Source organism: Stenella coeruleoalba (genome assembly GCF_951394435.1).
Source record: "Stenella coeruleoalba genome assembly, chromosome: 5".
In the NCBI taxonomy this organism is placed as follows: Eukaryota; Metazoa; Chordata; class Mammalia; order Artiodactyla; family Delphinidae; genus Stenella; species Stenella coeruleoalba.
In genome coordinates this window covers 89,967,444-89,988,153 of record NC_137150.1, presented here as the reverse complement: position 1 = coordinate 89,988,153, position 20,710 = coordinate 89,967,444, and the positions used below count along the sequence as shown (strand labels likewise).

General features: G+C 39.4%; 1 protein-coding gene across 3 annotated transcripts in view; it reads right to left on the bottom strand.

The window, feature by feature from the left end:
* Positions 1-11,299: 11,299 nt before the first annotated feature.
* Positions 11,300-20,710, bottom strand: part of CD47 (CD47 molecule) — a 54,451-nt gene continuing 45,040 nt past the window's right edge. The window contains exons 8-10 of one of the 3 annotated variants that reach the window (XM_079922611.1): positions 15,483-15,514; positions 14,088-14,112; positions 11,300-11,543 (exon numbers count right to left, since the gene is read on the bottom strand). In XM_079922611.1, coding sequence (XP_079778737.1) covers positions 11,539-11,543; positions 14,088-14,112; positions 15,483-15,514 — 62 coding nt within the window. In that variant the 3' untranslated portion in view covers positions 11,300-11,538. The other 2 variants (XM_079922610.1, XM_079922612.1) reach the window with 2 other exon arrangements.

Sequence of the window (20,710 nt, the reverse complement as noted above, 5' to 3'; positions counted from 1 at the left end):
CGATAATGTTATTTCCCAGGGTGGAAGCCAGTGAGTGATGGCATTCATGAAAGATGAAAAAAGACCTTGTGAGATGAAGAAGAAAAGGAAGAGATTTGCATAATAAATAGTGAAATAAGAAATGACTTTGATTTATACCACAGCATCTTTCTTACAAGGGTTTTGAGGTATTTGACAGTTATCTCACTTGCCTTTTCACCAGTCCTGGCGATATTCCTGTCAAATGAGGGGACATGAAGCACCGAATGATTTAGAAAGGGTCACACACGCAGCCCGAGGGCCAGACTCGGTTACGTCCTCCTCCGCGCGCACGCCGACAGGCCCCACTGGAATCCTCAGGGCACTCCCTCTTCAGGCACCTCTGGGGAAAGGACCTTCTGCCCCTACCCCAACCCCATCACCTAGGAGCAGACAGTCACTAAACTCAGCAAAGAGGAGTAACTTAAATTCACTTTGGGTTCTTAGCAGGTGGAGAGAAAAAACTTAGAAGAATATGGAGAAGTGTTTAGACAACGCAGATGGGGACAACCTCCCAAATCTGTCTTCTTCCCCAAATCTGATCTTTAATGCTTACTGTGATACCTAGAACATTCCAGGAAATTGAGTTGAATTGAAGCAGAACCTCAAGTAAATACTTTGCTGACCATTTCTGTGTTGCTTTTATTACTAGAAAAAAGAACATACCAATAATTTTAACTATAGTACAGGCTTTGCTTATATTAGTTTGATATAGTATCATTTCATCAGAATCACAAAACGAAGGTTATAGAGGAAGTAGCTTTACAGTCACAATACTTAGGAGATTTCTGTACCCAAACTGGAAATCTAGAGACCTGTAAACTGGAAGCTGAGGGGAGTTCACATGAGACTCCTAAGTACACGCTTGTTACTACCTGTCTCAAAAGCTTGTCTGAGACACAGAAGTCTTAATTAAATGCAGATGAAAAGGTATCCTGAGTTGATTTTCTCATTTAACATTAGACTTTCTTGATTTAAGCAGCTCAGTAAGAAATGAGACATAATTGAGTCTTGCTTTTAATTAAACATATAGATATATTTATTTATTTACTAGTTCCACTAAGATATTGCTTAATTTTCATTAATGCTGTTGATTTTTTCTTTCTTTCCATAGAGCAATACTCTTGATAATCTTGCTTGGATGCAGTTAATTGTTCTGTGTTTATCTTCCTGGTTTCACCATTAATTCCAGTGTAGAACCAATTATTTTTATATTTTTCACTGCTCAGAACATCCTTCCGACTGAACACTCATCAATAATGTCATGACTCACAGTATACTGTAATTCTGGGTGGAAGGAATTGAGGAATTGGTTTGGAAAAAGAAATGAGAGGGAGGTGTCTATAAAAGATTCTTCATTGGGAAGCACGGAATGGAAATGTTCCTAATGAAGGACACAAGTGCCCCCTTTCTGATATAATTATGGTTCTGTGATTGGCTTTCTGCATTCCTTTTTGTTCCCTCAGAGACAGATGACAGACTAAGAAAAGACTCCTGCATAGTTATTGCATCTCTAAACCCCCAACAAACATAAACAGCAACATACCTTAATGGACTGTGACATATTGATTCACTACACACCTCTGGCCAAGAGTCAGGAGTTGAAACATGACATATGAGGATAGTTCAGATTCCCTCTCTGTGGAAAGTATATAATAGTCTAAGCGTCCAAGGCTTAATAGAAAACTAATCCTTCAAATGAATCGGGGGCCTTTAATCAAGCACTCTCTGAAGCAGGTTCTGCACTCCACTCAAAGGACTTCAGCCAAGCAGCCCCACTTGGCTTCTGATTCCCCCTTGAACTGGGCATCACCCGTGGCCGTATGAGTAGGTGGAGAAGGAATAAATAGAAGCCACTTCCAATTCACAGCACGTCTCCAGCTGCCTGTTTTGCTTTCTATAGACACCCAGGAGCACTGGTGGAGCAGAGGCTCTAATCATTTTAGAGAAGAGAGTGAGCTGATTACATATAACCTAAGCCTGATCAAAACTTCCCACTGAAATACTTGCATTGGTGAAAGAATATTTACCAGGACTCAGTATTTTCAACATCAACTTTCACTCCTGTGTACTTGGATTTAGTCTCTGCTAGTTATTAGCCTAAAGGCTCTACATTCTCCATCAAATTCTATCTACAGTGATTAGAGGGCCCGCTCTTAACACGTTTTTAGAGCCTCGAGCATCAGCCCCTGACATGAATGAGTAAATGGGTGACTTGAGTATTGCTGGCAGGAGAAGCGGGTTCCAAAGACTCCATGTGCTATGAGGACAAGCTCCTGTCTTCCATTCCAGGAAAGGGCAAATCCACTCATCCGTTGCCTTTCTCTAATGTCACCTCCTGCCCTCTTGTTTCACTGAGGGAACCAGAAGGTGTCCTAACAGAACGCTGTGCTTGGAGGAATCAGGTCTGCAGTGTAGCAGCAATTGTATTAGTTTATATACCAATTCAGTTTATGTTTGATTTGCTTTTTTGGTAATAACCCAACATAGGTAAATCCAAATTCCAGCATATGTTATGTTCATCTCTAGACTATCATGCTAAGTTTTTTTTCCTTCTGGGCAAAAGTTTAATAAGAAGAGGAAAAAGAGAAATAGTTGACCGTTCCTGAGTGCTTATCTTGGGCCAGGTACTGTGCTAAATACTTCACACGCATTATCTTTCATCAGCTTCATTTGTAAAACAAAGACACAGAGGCCCAGAGAAGTTAAGTTACTTGCACAGGGTCACACAGCTGGGGAAGCGCAGGGCGTGGGCCCTCTGACTCTGTGCGTGTTGCCGCTCCTCTAAGTTCCTGCTTGGGGAGCCAGCTGCAAGGTTTACCAGGTCCTCAGAAGAGATGAAATCTAGAAGCATAGGCAGCATTTCTACTCCATAGAAAAAGGAACTATTGTCAGAAAACACTGAAACCTCTGTGGCCTTCTCTCCAGGGTAAGAATAAATTTGCTGAACTATCCTTTAAGGCACTAATGACTAGGCCGCTGAACACCACCAGCTATTATTATTTTCCAGGCTGACACTTGGCCGGTTCTTTCTCTTCTTTACTTTCAGGCTAATAATTAGATCTAAATCCCTGACAGGACTCTAACCGTCACCCCAGGGGGTTCTAGATTTCTTTACTATTGCTTGCAAAGATATCATTAAAAAAAAAAAGCCCTTTGAAACTATAAGTTACACTCAGCCACAGCTTTAAAAAAAAAAATCTATTATCTATTTGAGTCTTTTGAAGAACACATGCTGCTGTCTCTCTCCTCATCTTGAGAGATAAAACCTTATTTTTATCACCAATTTGAAGACTAAAGATCCCCAGGAGGACCAGAGAAGGTAGCCTCGTAAAATGTTGTTCCCATCGGCACCTGTGTCATTGCCAGGTTCACTTGGACAGCATCCAGGCTCTTAGAATGTTATTGACTTGGGTATTTTTGTTTTTGTTTTTAATATAAATTTGTTTTCTACATATAGTGAAAATTATGGTGGTGGCTTTGCTTCTCAGGGGAAAAATATAAAACTGGGCTTTATATGAATAAATTTATCTCTTGGCCTCCGCGTGAAGTCGCTTTGAGCAAGCGGTTTAGAGGCAAGGTGTTGCTGTCTATACCCACTGGTTGCCCTGCTCTCCTCCACTCCCACGCCTATCTGTGACAGGCGCTCAAGTGGTTGTGATCCTGGAAAGCAGCTTTTCTCTGTGTAAGCATACCTGACCCAAATGGGGCACTTCAAATCCTTTGAGGGGCTAGAGGAGTCACATAAATAAGTAACTGGCTCAGGTGGGGATCGCTGGTCTCATTAACGTCTGTTAAAGAAATTGAGTGGCCTCTCAGGGGACCCAGTCGCTCAGGAAAAATCTGTTCCGAGACCTTCCTATCACTTTATATTATGACTCTTTGGAGAATCCCAGTTCCTTTGAGGAGGGAGGCAAAGAGTTGACTGGTCTCTACTAAGTCTAGTCTATTCACACAGTAAAGAAAATGATTCTAGCCAGAAGGCCCCAAAATGATATTTGGTAACTATTCCAGCCAAACATTTTAGCCAAATATTTTCCGGGAGACTGTATCGAATACTTTTTCAGAGATATAAAATTAATACGAGAGCATTTAATTTTACTAAACTTGAGCTTCTGAAAAAGTTGTTTTGTATAATTTCGAGCACAATTATTTTAAGGCAATTACTAAATGCCCCACAATCCGTCCATCAGCTTAAAGCTTAAAGAAAGATTCTATAATTTTCTAACAACTTTCTTTGAATGGGAGTGAGAACTGATACTTGTTGATGCTTTCAAATATATTCCTGCATAGGACCCAGGGAAATATTTTCTGTTCCACTTAGTAATAGTTGTCACCAGAATCACTCCCCGTTTATAGCTAGGCATATAGCTAAAGATATGAGGAGACATGGGTTCTATTGAATTCAGGCTAAAGTTTTAAAAATCCAACATATATGCCTACCAATTCAACTCTGAGAATTGAACAACTGGTAACATTGCAATAAAGAAAGGTTCCTTGGGGTAACCAAATATATGCATCCTCTGACTTACAAGGAGACTTACAAACATTACATTAAAAAAATATCTGGTTGAGCTGGGGGTGTAAACTCCCCAGAAGGCGAGCAGCATCCCTAGAATAAGCTACCTGGGAGGTGCAGTTGGAGGTGTTCCAGCCCAGGGCTCGCGCCTGAGGCAGTGCGGCAGCTATTCCTACAACTGCTGGGAAAGAGGCGTAGCAGTGGGGAAAGCAAAGGTTCCGGTACTTTCCACTTGCCCTCAACATGAGAGCACGAGAGAAAAATTTCCCCACAGAATCTACACAATGATTGGTATGTACACAAAAGTTCACTTCACCCATAATGCAGCCTAACCACAGTACCCCGCCCCCCCCAACAAACAATGCTTTTAATAAAAATGACTCAGAAAGTCTTTATGGACTGACCTGAAGAATTAATTACCATTTATTTTTAAAATGAATAAGTAGAGCGCTTCCATGGAAGATAAAATCCATGTTTTAAACAAATGTGCTTAAACTTTGCAAACAATCCATTTGTTTAGAATGGAAGTCCACCAGATATTATGTTGTCAGTTTAACCTTGAGGAATTTTTCAGGCAATGCAAAGAAAATCAGGAAGCATATGATAGTTGTCTTTTTTGGAAGGCAGGTCTATGATTAAATAAGAGTATTTTTTTTTAAATAAATTTATTTATTTTTGGCTGTGTTGGGTCTTTGTTGCTGCGTGCGGGCTTTCTTTAGTTGCGGTGAGGGGGGCTACGCTTTGTTGCAGTGCGTGGGCTTCTCATTCCGGTGGTTTCTCTTGTTGCGGAGCACGGGCTCTAGGGGGTGTGGGTTTCAGTAGTGGTGGCGCACAGGCTCCGTAGTTGTGGCTCGCGGGCTGTAGAGTGCAGGCTCAGGAGTTGTGGCGCACGGGCTTAGTTGCTCCGCGGCATGTGGGATCTTCCTGGACCAGGGCTCGAACACTTGTCCCCTGCACTGGCAGGAAGATTCTTTTTTCTTTTTTTTTTTTCTTTTTTTTTTTGCGGTACGCGGGCCTCTCACTCTTGTGGCCTCTCCCGTTGCGGAGCACAGGCTCCGGACGCGGAGGCTCAGCGGCCATGGCTCACGGGCCCAGCCACTCCACGGCATGTAGGATCCTCCCGGACTGGGGCACGAACCCGTGTCCCCTGCATCGGCAGGCGGACTCTCAACCACTGCGCCACCAGGGAAGCCCAGGAAGATTCTTGACCACTGCATCACCAGGGAAGTCCCAATAAGAGTATTTTAAGAGGAGGCTCCCAGCACCTGGTACTATGCCACGGTGTTACAACATCGGTAAGAGAACAGCAGCTGCAGGTTTGTAAATCTGCCAAACTCACCTGCTATCTGACCTCCAGATTGACATCAGATGGCGGTTTTCAGAACTATAAATCATTTTCTTTTCAAATTGGACTCTACCAAGCATTCCTCATCATCCAAATTGGGAAAAGATACCTGGTCTTCCACAAGTGACTATTAACAGAGCTGAAAAGCTGCCGTCTTACAGCCAAATGACTAAATCAATAAATGACTGCTGAATAAGTGGAGTTCTAGTGATTAAATCCATGATCACTTCTATGCAGTCTGCAGTGCTATCTTCGGCATTAAATAATCAATCCAATTATCCATAACTTAGGGTTAAATACACTTCATTTCCCTCTGATCTGATGGATGGGTACTTGAGCATGAAGCTTAAATACTCAAACTAAACACTGGGGGTATAGTTCTGGCAGTCTCACTTCTAACCCCAAACACTGTAAATTGTGCTGAAATCTCTGAGCTACTGGTGAAATCGTGTCCTACGTGGATGGTGTTACCATAATCAATTATTTTCTAAAGCTGTCAAACTTGAGCCCTTAAGCTGGAAAGGTTGCTGCGTAAAAATGAAATCCATTTGCATCTGGAAGCCTACACCTCCGTGGGAGCTCGAATCAGGTTGAGTGCAGTTCTGTGCTACACAGAACAGCTTTCCGTGCAGGAGGCAGGATAGTAAATGCTTTCTGAACTTCATTAGTTACTCCTGCTGAGAGTGAAAAAAAGTCCGCATAAATGCATAAAAATTGAATTGCCTACGAGGTAAGGAATGAGGCGGTCCTTTGCCGCCAAATATTATTTTCCGTTCAAATGGTTTACGATCACACATACAATGCAGAATCCGAGTACATACCTGCAAGGAAGGTGCCTAAAACCTAACGCCGTCTCGATCCGGCTACAATCCCGAGTTTGCTTCAGTTAACTCCCACTCTGTCCCCCAACCCTGCCCCAGATGGAACCCACAACTCCATTCCAGGCCAGACAGACATGTGGCTCAGGCTGGCCCAGTCGGGGTGTCAGAGATGCTCAGCCTCAGTGGCTGAGCGAGAGGTGCATGGCCCAGGCAGAGAACCGAGCTGCAATCTGGGGTGGATGGGACTATTCAGAAAGGGGAGGCACTCTTTTTTTCTCCCCTCTACCCTCCCTGAACTCAGGAGAAGGTGGGTCTGGGATTGAGGTCAGTCATTCTGCCATCACACGCAATCTCTGAAGGAAGGCAACAGGGAGGAGAGAGAATAAAGCTGAAAGCTGGAGAGATGCTGATCCTGAGGACGCTGCTTGGAGACCCACTAGCCAGCTGTACGTCTACATTTTCAGTTATATTAGCCAATAAATCCCACTTTTCTTCGATTTAGGTTTACTTTCATTTGTAATCAAAATAGTCCTAACTGGTAACCAATTAAAGTGGAGAACCATTTCAATGTACATTTCAGTCTTGAAGAGGCTTATCTCATTCTACAGATAAGGAGGCACACTGAGAGGCAGGTAAGTGCCTTGCTGAGGTCCTCTGCTAGTCAGTAGTACAGCCGGGACTAGAAAAGTGATGTTTTCACTCTACCAGGGGGAAAATTAATGCATTGGACTTGCTTAGAAGTTTTAATTAAAACTTTGCTCTGATCAAAAGTTTACTTATTGGATATTGTTATACTTCCAAAAAGAATTTATAAATTAATATTTTAAGTCATCCTTTGCATTGTTACCTAGGATATGGACTCGAAAATACATTGATAAACTAAATTTCTCAGTAATGCGCCTGTGGTCTGCTGAAGCAGCGATAGAAAGAAGCCCAACGAAAATAGCTTAAAATGTTTTATTAAGTATATATAATATTACAGGGTAATATTTACAAAGTTATGTTTTTTAAATAAAAAAGTATCTTGGCAAAGATTGCAGATATTCAAAGCTTCAAACAGTGATAAATTGATTTAATACATATAAAAAAAACCTTTAACGGTAACACAGCTGTAAAACAACTTTGGTCTTTAAATCACTGCAAAAAATGGCTGACAAATAGCACACCTTTCATTGCTATGGGAGAAAGCCCCCAAGAGAGGATCTTGCACATAGCAACGCTGGAGTTTTCTTTAGAATGGTTAATGGATATTTCTATGGTGTGGGATCTAATTCTCAGCAATGGCTTTTTGTAAATAATGCTCCGTTTAATAGAAACAAAAATGCTTCCCTCTCTCACCAACGCTGACAACAACACTTTTAAGATTCCACTGATGTTGCCTTACAGAGAAGTTTATTACGAATGCTCTCTTTTTTTTCAAAAGGCTAAATTTATGGAAAAGCTGGTCTTAAATGTTAAGAGCTGTCGAAAGCCAAAGACAGGAAAACTTCCTGTTCGCTGCGCATCTCTTAAAAGTTACCTGGATTCTCCTTATTAGCCACAGAAAATGACTTAACAAAGGACCCCAGTGGGTGATGGCAGTCAGTGATTTTGAAAATATGACACATGTAAAACTAATGTTTTTAAACAAACGCTCCATCAAACGACACACAATAAAAAGATAAAGGGTTGCCCAACAATCATTTCTCTAGTTTCCACCAACGGGTAAATAAAGGGGTATGCCATTCCACGCATACACCACAGATGTCGTTTTTGAATACCCATGTTAGGACAAGAGAAATCTAGGTGATATAGAGCTTAATTCGTATTAATGAGAAGGAGGAATAAACTCACCACTTTTTAAGCTTTATTATAACTCAAACCACAATTTGGTTGGTCACTTACTAAACTGACTACAGCATCTTGAAAAGAGCAATACTCCCAACTATGGGATAGCCCCATTATTTTCATTCTGACATTCTCAGAAATTTTAACAGATTGGACCTGGGGTTTCCAGGTGAAAAAAAGCATCACCTTTGAAGGTTTTCAGAGCATATGAAATTTGTCTAAAAAGAAAACTCGCTAGCTCACCCTCTTACAAACACGGGGAAGTCTAAATACAGCCTGCTCTCAGTCATCAAACTTATGGAATGAGCGTCTAATATATGTAAAACACTGCAGGAAAAGAAAGGAAGGAAAAAAAAAAAGCCTCTTGCTATGTACGGAGGAATTTTTTAATTGAACAAGAGGCAAGACAAAACCCCAACAAAGTTAGGCAGAGACACGTGAAGTACTAGGAAAGGTAAGTAAGAGATGAAAGAGGCAGCTGGACAGATAGGCACAGATCGCAAAGGAGAGCCAGTCAGGGAGGAAGGGAGGGAGGATGTTTTGAAGGAGAAAGAAATTTGATTTGGCCGAAAAGGTTGGAAAGGTTTGTTGCCAAAATGACAAATGGTGTCACGCTGAGAACATACAGTAAATGAAACTGGATGGAAGAGTCGATGGAAAAATTGGGATCACTAAGTGAAAAAGCAGATTATGGGGGGAACAGATGTATGATGTTCAAAACATTGTTAGCAACTTTAATGTGGTGTGACAGAAAACTTCCTGCCATTATAAGTCTAATTTAAAGAGAATGAACTGGCCCAACGATGCCCAAGTAAGAGGGTTCCTGCTGCTGTGGGTCCCTTTTCCAGAGAAGCTGACAAGGAACACCAAGGGTGGACTTCATCTGGCGTTTCTCCTGCTACCTCTGTGTGTTGTCTAGGGCAGTGAATGCCTCAAAAGACAGGCAGTGTTAAAGAGAACACGAAGGATGGATAAGTTCCAAGACTGAACCCCAAATCAATGAGAGCTGACTACATATTAAAGGTTCAACTTTGGTTCATAAAAAAGTTTACTATAAAGATTTCAGACCTGACTTTTTCTTAATAGAGAATAGGAATTTGGATCTTTTTCAAGTCCAACTGCTTTTGCCCTCCTTTCATCAAAATTGATTTCTAAAGGAACAAACAATATTAGTGAAATATAAATATTTTCAGAAGGAGAAAGAGCAGAGGGAGCCACCAAATTTGTATAAAGGAATACAGCTCCCTCTACGTATGAGAATATTTTGGACAGGAACACAATTAGGGAAGAACTTTTTTTTTTTCTTTAAGAAGAGCTGTCTTCATAGTGTGTTCACTTTTCTGAGGCATCAGCAGGTTATAAATTTTGGTTTGCCACGGGCAAACCACTTGGTCCCAACGTAAAATATGACAAGGAATTTGGCATAAAAGAGGCACGTGGGAACATTCAGTGGACTAAGAAATAACTATTGATAATGCAACTACAAATATGAATGTCTTATTACACAAACAGGAAGAATAACTAGTATTTTTAGAGGGCATTGGTGAGCAGTCAAAAAGCTTGGCAAATTACCTAGAATTTTTAAAAGTTTTAAGTGATCAAATATTCACATCAAATATAAGTCCACCCAATAAAGATCTTTGTTTTTAAATGTTTTCACTAAAAGCATGAAATTAACATTTGCTCTCCTGTAGGTACCCCACTGTTGTCCATACAGAAGATACATGTGCCTATCTTATACATGAGCGCATACACACACACACCCACAAGGGAAGAAAATCTAATAATCTAAAAGTACTCCAGGCGATCACAACTGTCAGAATGTTAATTTTCTTCTAATGGGGGTAGGAAACGTGGGTTTTGTTTTACTTTTCAATCTTAGAGTAAGGTGAATATGAGGCAGGACTACAGGAGGAAGATGAGGGGTGTTTATCATGCAACACAGATACAACAGTAATAAAATCACCCGTTCAGGGTTGGCCTGTTGGCCTGACGGTGACACACATTATGTTGCCATGCAGAAGACTCATAGTTCAAATCTCAATCTTGGTTTTTCATGCCCCAGATCAGAAAAGAAGCGAAGAAACACTGTAGATTGTGCCTTCAAATCCGAGGAAGGGAATACGTATGTTACAACCATCGCTATTTCTGCTGAAAAGTGTGAACATAGTTCTCTGAGAATAAGTCTGGCTCCTTTCTGCAGTGATGCTACCGTGTCACTGGACCATGTTCAAAGAGGAGAAAAAGTGCTACATCTCATACAGCAGCAGAAGCAAATAACAGAAGGACAAGACAGGATGTAAAGGGTTGTGTGAAGAAAAGAAGAAAACATCCATCAGTAAAATTACCCTCAGTCTGGAAAGGGTCTGGTACACTGTATGTTGAAGGAACAATGTGTGAGTGGCAACCCCCAAGAATGAAGACCATGATCCCCATCAGTATCACATCCCACGGATGTTCCCAACTGAATTCCTGTCTGTGCTTAATGTTATTCCCTTGACCTGGAAGTGGCAGACACATTATTCAGCTAACACCATAATTGCCACAGTGGCTGTGAACCTGAGTTTTCTAAGGCTTGACGGAAGCCACAGTTTTCATAGATAGCTCTGGGTAACCAGGTTAGTGTCAGGAAATTTTCACCTTGAACCAATTTAAACTGGTGACCTACAGTCAAGAGGCCCCAGGATCTGAAAGGCATCATTCTTGTAAGTTGCCCACTCTACTTTGCCCCTAATTGAATAAAAATAACAACAGAAAACTGGATATCAATTGGGCACACAACACAGATCATAATTCTTTTATTAACTAAATTAAAAATGCTTTGAATAAAAACTTAACTGTAACAATCATTGAAAGGTCAATTATTTACTTTTTCCCATAGATGGAAACCAGTTACTTTTCTTGTTTTCTTCTCCAAAACAATGAATCAAGGCCACGGTGCTTAAACACAAGTGTACTTCTTTCACGTCGTACTACTCTCCAAATCAGAGTCCATCACTTTACTTCAATTACTCTGGAAAATTGAAAAATGAACATATAATTGCTATGATGTCTATTTTCTATGCCTTAACAAGTTGCTGTATTTTAAAATTTGAAAATCGTTTCAGATATATGGTATCTAAAAATCTTAGCTTTGCAAAGGTCACAGACATAAACCAGGCAAATCATTAGCCTTTTTAGTTGCAGTAAGTAAAAGGCCAATGTCAAATGGAAATAAAAACCAACAAAATCTGATAATCTCCGTTTGCTGGGTTGGTGGAGAAGCCAAGAGACATTGATTCTTCCAAAGCAAAAGATATTTATCCTAGAACAATATTCTATCACTTTCACTTTAGATCGACACCATTCACTTAAGGTAAGAGAATTAAAAATGTGATTAGGTATAAGTGAGAGAGGAAATGGAACTGTGGTCCCAAGAGGGTACCTGGAACCTCACTCACCAACAAGGCAGTTACACTATGGGCATTGTGCACTGTCAGTAGGAAGAGCCCACCACAGACATTTGGAAAAAACCCACAAATTCTGAACAGCTAAAAATTAACAAAATTAAGGGAATTTCAAAGGTCATTATAGATTTCATGCGCTATGAACACACAAAAACTGCAGTCTAACTTCTGATACAATGGTGCAAAAAAAGTCACATCTTAAAGGAAATTAACAAAGGAAGAGGCACTCAAGGTTCTCCTACTGGTTTTCTGAAAATGAAGACGTGTTTAGTTTTTTCATACAACCACAGAGGAATAACACCACAGTAGAAAAGGAAAAAAAAACAACGAAATTAAAAAATAAAACACCAGAATGCAAACACGGACAAACCATGCCACACTTTCAGGTACCAGTTCTTTCTTAAATGCCATTTAATGTATTCCTGCTAATCATGTTTTTTTTAGGAGGGCAGTGGTTAGCAGAGCATGCATTTTTTGTAATAAAGGCTGTGACACAAAGTTACAAAAGTGGGATCATTCTGTGACTGCTTACTGAACACAGTCTAAGCATTGTTTTAAACTTAGTCCACTAGACACAGTCAGCGTGTTTTTAATCTTACGCAAAAATTAATTACACTCAGGGGAATATAGCCTCTTGAGATAAATGCTGCATTTTGCTGTAGAGGTGAGCAGGCAGGTCACAGACTTTAAACAGTGAAATACGAAGCAGCCTATTCACATGATCAAGGAATGACTGTAAATAGTAAAGGTATGAAGAAAGTTTTGATAAAATGAAAACATAGTTTTTAAAATGTTAACAGAACTAAAGTATCAGAACATGTTAAGGTAAAATCAAAATGAATGCTTACAGCACTCAATATCTCAGACTTACTTATCTTTAAGAACTAATAAATATAGGTCTTTGAAAGTCAATAAAAATTAGAAGTTATTAGCCCAGAGTCCCCCCTCCCAAGAGCTGAAGTGACTAAACACTTCTCTCTCTCTTTTTAAATCCTTTCCCAGAAGGTTAGAACCCAGTTCCTGTTTGGAAAAGCAGAGATATTAAGTCTCCATGGGTTAAATGCGACAAAATCACACAAGCACAAAAGAAACCCTGTCAAGATGATAAAGATTTGTGCCAAATTATCTAGGTGTCGTATAAAAAGCATTTTAAAGTTACAGTCACCAGACATTGCATCTGAAAAATACCTTTTTAAAAAAAGAAGTAATTCCTCTTTGTTGTGAGCAATGAGACTGGTGAGTCTGATTAGTGACACCCTACAGCTTTTATATTACTAGTTTTGCAACTTTTAACAGAGTAGATTGAAGTTTTAGAAACCAAGAAATGTAGGCCTTTATGATTTGACAGTGTCCCTTTTATTTAAAAAAAGCCATACTTTCAAGAATCAATTTTATTTCTTTTCAATGTCCATATTTTAACCCACCTATAATTGTGGGTGCATTTTATACTTACCATCATTCATCATTCCTTTTGATTCTTTAAATGCTAAGAATTAGTAACAAGCCAAGCAGTTAGTAAGATTCCTCAATTAGAAATCATTTCTAGACAAACAAAGATGCAGTAATATCATGCCAACTATTCCACAGCTATAAAGCCAAATTAATTTTAAGGTTATTATTTGATTACAAAAGACTTTCTGTGGATCATACCCACAGGCTCCACAAAGGGACACAAAGTTGGGAATACAGATCTAGATTTAGGGAGAAAGAAAGTGAGATGTTTTGGTCTCACTCCAAGATGACAACCTGTGTCTTCCTGAAATTTATAATTAGAAATTGAAATTAACTGAGATTCTTCTCTACCGGGGGTGTTACATTTCATCTTGGCCAATTAAAAAGGCAACAGTCCCCTCACCCAGATATCACCTGGCTAGCACAAGCAACTACTGGAGAGACACAGAACAGTGCATTTTTCTCAGAGGTGAAAATGTTACAAAAGCAATACTCTTAATTCTTGATGAATAATCAAGAAAAGAGAGGTTAAGGCAATTAAAAAACCTAGATTCTTCCCAAGGCATAGACAGCATTCTAACTACTTTGGGGACCAATTCAAATTATTATGAACTGGTAATGGATCAAGAAGAATTTATAAATTTGTAATAACCACATACCATTAAGGGGTTCCTCTACAGCTTTCTGGAAAATATTTAAAATATATTTACATAAAATAGAATTTATTTCATGTCCTTTTCTACTAAAATTTATATATGCTAACATTTAAACTATAAACAGTGAATATATATAGTCAAAAACCAAAGTAAAGCAATAAAAGTTAGTTAGAAAAGCAAAGCTTGCCAAGTCTAGCTATTAGTTTTATAATAACTGAATTATTCTCTTAATATTCTTTTTTTATGCAGAATTTCCCACCCCACCCTGCCTCTCTCAGTTCAAGAAGTCCTAACGGAGAAGCACAGATACAGATAGCAACATAATAAATAATACAATTAAGCCAGAGATGAGAACAAAACAATCATTTTCAAGTCGCGCAAATTGAACTCAGTAACAGGGAAAGCAAAAGTGTTATGATTTAAGGGTCTAATGGCTGGATTACGTCTAACAGAGGCACTTTTAAAACTTCGGGCTGTTTGTGACCAGTGTAGCTACGGCACCAATGTTTTTAGAGTGAACACCTGGGGTAAGGTGCAACCCCACTTCCCTCGCCTCTCGAGCACGTCTGTTGAGGCTTATCAGCTTTAGGGGTATATGTAATCTCCACTTCCTGCCACAGACAGGAGTCTTGCTTTTGGCGTTCCAGACAGAGCTATTATTAATCCTTTACAGGAAGAGGAGTACAATACAGTCCTTTCAAGATCTTATTTCCATAAAGTAGCTCTTGTGCTTGTCACCAGGATGAGTCTCTATCTACAAAGGTTTTTTTCACCCCCCCCCTCATTAATCCCTCTCAGTGTATCTCCTAAATTTGCTCCTTTCCTTGGAATTTTCTCAGGTAGCTTATTAAGGTAGCCAAGATAGAGTAAAAACTACAGTACAGTTTACAGGAAGAAAAATGCTTATAAAATGGGGGAAGGAGTGAAATGAATCAATTCAGAACAGCTATTTTTCGGCCATATTTCCATTTACTTTATAGATTATCATTTTTAATGAAATCAACTTAATATAAACTTCTCTCCCTCATTTTTAAGCCTGAAATATCATTCTGTATATGCACATCAAATGGATCCAACAGGTGAGGCAATATATTGGAATCGGCTTCCTTCCGCAGATAACGACCATTATTCTTACACATAAACTTTTCAGTTCTGGGTGTGAGAAGACAGCACAATCTTAAGGAATCATTTATTCTATCCCATTGCCAGTAAATGACCAAACAGAAGTTTTAAAATAGATTGGATCTATCCATGCAAAGGTCATGAAATGACTTCAGTGTTCTCTTAATTTTATGTCACACCAAACAGAGAGCAATGGGGTTCAACATCTCAATCACCATTCCTCAGACTAAACCATCAAGTGACCATACCCAATTCATTGAAGAAATTTTAACTTACCCTAGGAGGTTGTATAGTCTTGTGATTGGAAGCTGATGAAATTAAAAAATAAGAAAATGAATTTAATAAATGAAAGAAATTGAGGCTACATTATGTTTAATTTTAAGATAAAATGTTTACGGCTAAAACTAAAGGTGCCAGAAACTCCACTGAAAGATTTCTGGCTTTGACAGACTATGCAAAAATACAGAACACTCTTAACTATATACGACAGAATAAAATGATGCAAATAGTCCACCCCGATCAAATAATAAACACACACACTCTCTCATTTTGCATGCCATATCTCCCCCCAAATCAGCCACTTGTTACACTTTGTGGTGGAAAAACTTTGGCATTGACTCAGCCCCTCTGTAGGCTCTACACCCCTGCCTACTTGACCCAGCTGGAATGTGGAAAGAATAGGGCAATGACCACTCCATCGCCCACCCTTAGCTCACTGCTCTCGTTCCCTGTAGCCCAGTCTTCTTTTTTTCTTCTTCCATCTTTCCAGTTTTCAAAGCTCCACCTAGCTAACAAACTAAAGAAAATATCAGATCCCTCTGAGTGTAGAGAATTATTCTAGGCAGCCAGTTTTAGCTACAATCAAGCCCTTCTCTGTATCCCTTCTTAGATTTTCAAGTTACCCTTCGCTGCTGCTCAATGGATTGGTTAATGAAGATGAAGGAATACAGGGCATGAAGAAAGTGACAAAAGGGAAAAGAACCGCTCTAGTTGCATAGGGAAGAAAAGAGAACTTCCTTACAAAAACCAAGTGAGAAGGTCCCGGAGCAGCTAAAACCAGTCCTAAATACAGAATCAGAGTCCTACAGATATAAGCATCAAGGGGCAACATCCTGCGAGTGACTCTGTAGGAAGGTGATGCTACTGGATAGTCAGTTCCACCGGTCTATGGATTGGACGATGGCACTGGATTTACTTATGAGCAGACTGAGGCAGGCCCCCAGAACTGCTCTGGCTTTCTGTGCGAATTATGTCCTACCACTCCTCCATGTCCGCTCTACCAAGCTTCTAAAACTGATGGGAAATGCGGGTGACACCTGACCCAAGCCAATTTATAGAGGAGTCAGAAGCAGGTAAGGCTCCCTCCAACGGGGGGAATGGCAACGGACTGGCCTGAAAAGTTTCTCTCTCCCATTGGAACCTGGAGAGGAGACACAGAAAGAAGACTAGAAAGGTGGTGAAGGGAAAGAAAGGTGAAAAGGAGACAGAAAGTAAGCAAAGAGAAGCACAAAGCTTAGAGACAAAGGTAAGAAAATATACCAGTGAGAAGACATGAATAGGATCAAAAAAATAAAAACATTAAGGAGAGGATGAGCTAGCTGGCTAGCAGGTAAAGAACCAAAGAGAGAGGAACTAAGTAACTACACTGGCAGGAGGGCATCCGCTAACTCTTGTTACTGAGAGGGCAAATGATGACTCAGTCTTTAGAGATGGACTGGATTCTTCCAATTCCTAAACTACTTACTGTACTCTGTGAGGCCCAGTTATAGATCTGCTCTCATGAGATTCCCATCTCTGTTAGTGTCATGTGTGGCTTGAAAGTAAATCTCCTTTACTGGAGGCACCTAGGGAGTGGTTTGGTGCTTGCAACCAAACAAGAAGGAAACCTCTTTTCAAAGTACTATGGAGTGAAATGCGTTGGGAATATGGGTAAATCACATTTAGCAACCTCCCAAATAAACCAAGCAGAATTACACAACTTTATTAGGGACAATCATGATAGTTACATGTATATACAACTTACTTTAACTAAACCATGTCCTGTGTCTATGTTCTATCAAAGAAAAGAGCTCTGAACAGCTATGTAAATTTCTGATTGGCAATGTGAAGGGTCAGAGGTAAGATTTTAGAGCTATATTTTCGAGCTCATAAATTATTTATCAGAATTAGTATTAAGAACCGCCAAGCAGCTCCTTTAATAACCCTAATAATGTGTAAAGAAGAGTTTCTGAGTTCTGATTCTCAGGTCCAAGGAACATCACATTTGGCTAGCCCATTCTGAAACAAAGATATCTATAAAGAACAGGGATTCAAAGGGCACCAGTCAGCTGTGATCCCTCAAATATTATAAAACCAAACAGTGTAGAAGTGAATTTTGCTTGAGTTAATCCTCTCCAATAGGCATATGACCTATGTGACTAAAGAATGATTGTGATTTATCTGCTGCTACCATGGGCCTAAGGCATTGACAGCCATGTATATATATATATTTAAATCACAAGCCTTAAGCATTCCATATGAGCTCACTTGCAATGCTTCGTCTGGATTTGTTCTTCTCTCCCAGAAACACTTGACCCATGCTATAAATATATTTCCAGGTTTTGAATTTTCAGGGACAACTTTTTCTATTGATTCCAGATTCACCTCTCCTCTACAATGGGGAAGAAATTATCACTGAGTTTTATATACCTATTTCATGTCATTCTAAAATATCTGAGATGTGGTAAATATAGTTTCTGACTGCTAGTATGTTGATTCATATCAAAACATGACTATATTCCCTTATACTTAACTAGATAGCAATGGCTTAGGAAAATTAAAAAGTATTGACCCTTACGAAGAATGGACATAGGCATCCTACATAGGTAACACACCCAACTTCAATGAGTTTAGTTAGTTCTTTGTAATCTTCTATATTTTCTCACATTCTTATTGTTCTCAGCCCTTGATTTGAGTTTATGAAATTTAAATGTTTCAGTAAACAAACAAACAAAAAACCCTAACACAGTTTAAAAAGAACAACAGAGAAAATTAAACTTAAAATCCTACTGTTTAAAGTAATAATTAAGGCTACAAATTTAAACTGGGAAATAATGAAAATGATAAAAGTTAAATCTCTCATAGGGACAGAAACTTACTCCAAGATAGCTTGGATTTTTTTTAAAAACACTATCTGAGGATTTTATTACATTTAAATCAAGACACACTCTTTAGACTTTTCCAAAATAGAGCCTTTGCAACAAGTAAAAGTTACATTGGAAGCATTTACAATTTTTACTTCCTGATACAAATGCTCAAATTTGCAACCTTAATGTTATATATACTCAGATTTACACGTTCAGATTATATATGAAAAACACATCAACTTTTCTAGTCTACCACGGTATCTAAAGAGCTACTTTCCTGTACCTTTTCTCTTCTTGCCCTTTAACTGACCGAAGGTATTCCTCTGAACTCTGGTATCAGACAAGTTGATTGGAATAGTTAATTTAGAATAGTCTCAAAATGTAAATAAAACTGGACTAAATTCTTAACTTACATATGGTATATTTATATGTCAAACCATCATAAAGAAAAAATAATCTGGGGAACTTTCCAGGATTTCAGTTTCACTTTGAATTTGATGTGAGAATAATACGGTTGTAATTATATTATACTGGTTTCACAGGCTTCTTAGGGATGTAGCAGTGGAGAAGGGGGGAGAGCAAGGTCAAGGGGGTAACAGCTAGACAATGCCTATTTCCACTGAGTCAGCATATCCAGACCTGCTGGTCTTCGTGAGACATGGAAGGCATGTGGGAGCATGGGAATAAAAGGGAGCGTGATCCAGATAAGGAGGGAAGAAAAAGAACAAAGAGCTGACCATCAGTCAAAGACACCTCATACTACATCACGCTATATGGACACTGCAGGTCACATACTGTTCTCAAGTATTCATAGGGAGCAACATCAGCAGCAGTGTCATCTTCAAGAACCAGACAAATGGTGATTAGAAGACTCAACGAAAATAGAATCTGTATCAGCATTCATAATGTGATACTCACAATGCCTACAAATGAATGCCATTCTGCTTTAGAAGTCTTAATTGTGCTTTATGGCTTGAACTAAGAAAATTTCATTGAGGAGACAACTCTGATTTATGAACACATAAACTAAAGGTAAGTAAATTTTAGTTAAGTAGTTTACTTGTTTATCTAATAAGCATTAATTAAAGGGGTACAAAAATATACAAAATAATTGAACTCAGTGATTAGTCAGCAAAAGCTGAGGTTCATAAATAAAGGTAAAATTTCTTTGAAAGTACTATACAAGTCATGTGGGGAATTCTTTGACTGTAACAATCCAAAGTTTATGTTAATTTTTAGAAACATATAAGGTTTACCTAAAGCAAAGCAGAAAGACTGACTTTTTACCTCCATTAATTTGTAACTTTTGATTATTTTGACAAATGTTTAAGAGTTTGCTTTACTTCATAAATAAAAACCAGAAATCTTTTATTTAAGGGAGATTAATATAACCAGATTGTAGGAAATATCTTTAGCTTAAGTAAGACATAACACTAGTTTTAGGTACTTAATATTAAAGGCATCTATCTCCATAAACATATTAAAAATAAGAATTTACACAGAGATCTGTTATTTGAAAATTGGAAGACTAAATACAAAGTTTAGAAACAATAAGCTAAGTCCACACTTACAACTGATTTTAAGAGTAGTAAAAGCCTAAAATTTAAAACTCAATGTTCTGATTATACTGGTTTTAACTAAAAATATTTTAAAGTCAAATGTCAGAGGACACTGCTCTTTAATTAACAAAAGTGACAGATTTTGAATTTCAATTCTGTCTACTAGGGGAGTCAAGGTCTGTAAATAGTCTGCAAGAAGAGCAACAAGACAAATAGGTCTCTGTGAAAGGACTCTACATAGAAACAACGGGCGAATTAAAAATCTTTTCTATTAATTAAAATGAACCCTCGGGGCTTCCCTGGTGGCGCAGTGGTTAAGAATCTGCCTGCCAATGCAGGGGACACGGGCTCAAGCCCTGGCCCGGGAAGATCCCACATGTAGCAACTAAGCCCATGCGCTACAACTACAGAGCCTGCACTCTAGACCCCCGCAAGCCACAACTACTGAGCCTGCGTGCCACAACTACTGAAGCCCGTGCACCTAAAGCCAGTGTTCGGCAACCAGAGAAGCCACGACAATGAGAAGCCCGAGCACTGCAATGGAGAGTAGGCTCTGGGGCTTCCCTGGTGACACAGTGGTTGAGAGTCCACCTGCCGATGCAGGGGACACGGGTTTGTGCCCCGGTCTGGGAAGATCCCACATGCCGTGGAGCGGCTGGGCCCGTGAGCCGTGGCTGCTGAGCCTGCGTGTCCAGAGCCTGTGCTCTGCAACGGGAGAGGCCACAACAGTGAGAGGCCCACGTACCGCAAAAAAAAAAAAAAAAAAAAAAAAAAATCGTAGGCCCTGCTCACCGCAACTAGAGAAAGCCCACACACAGCA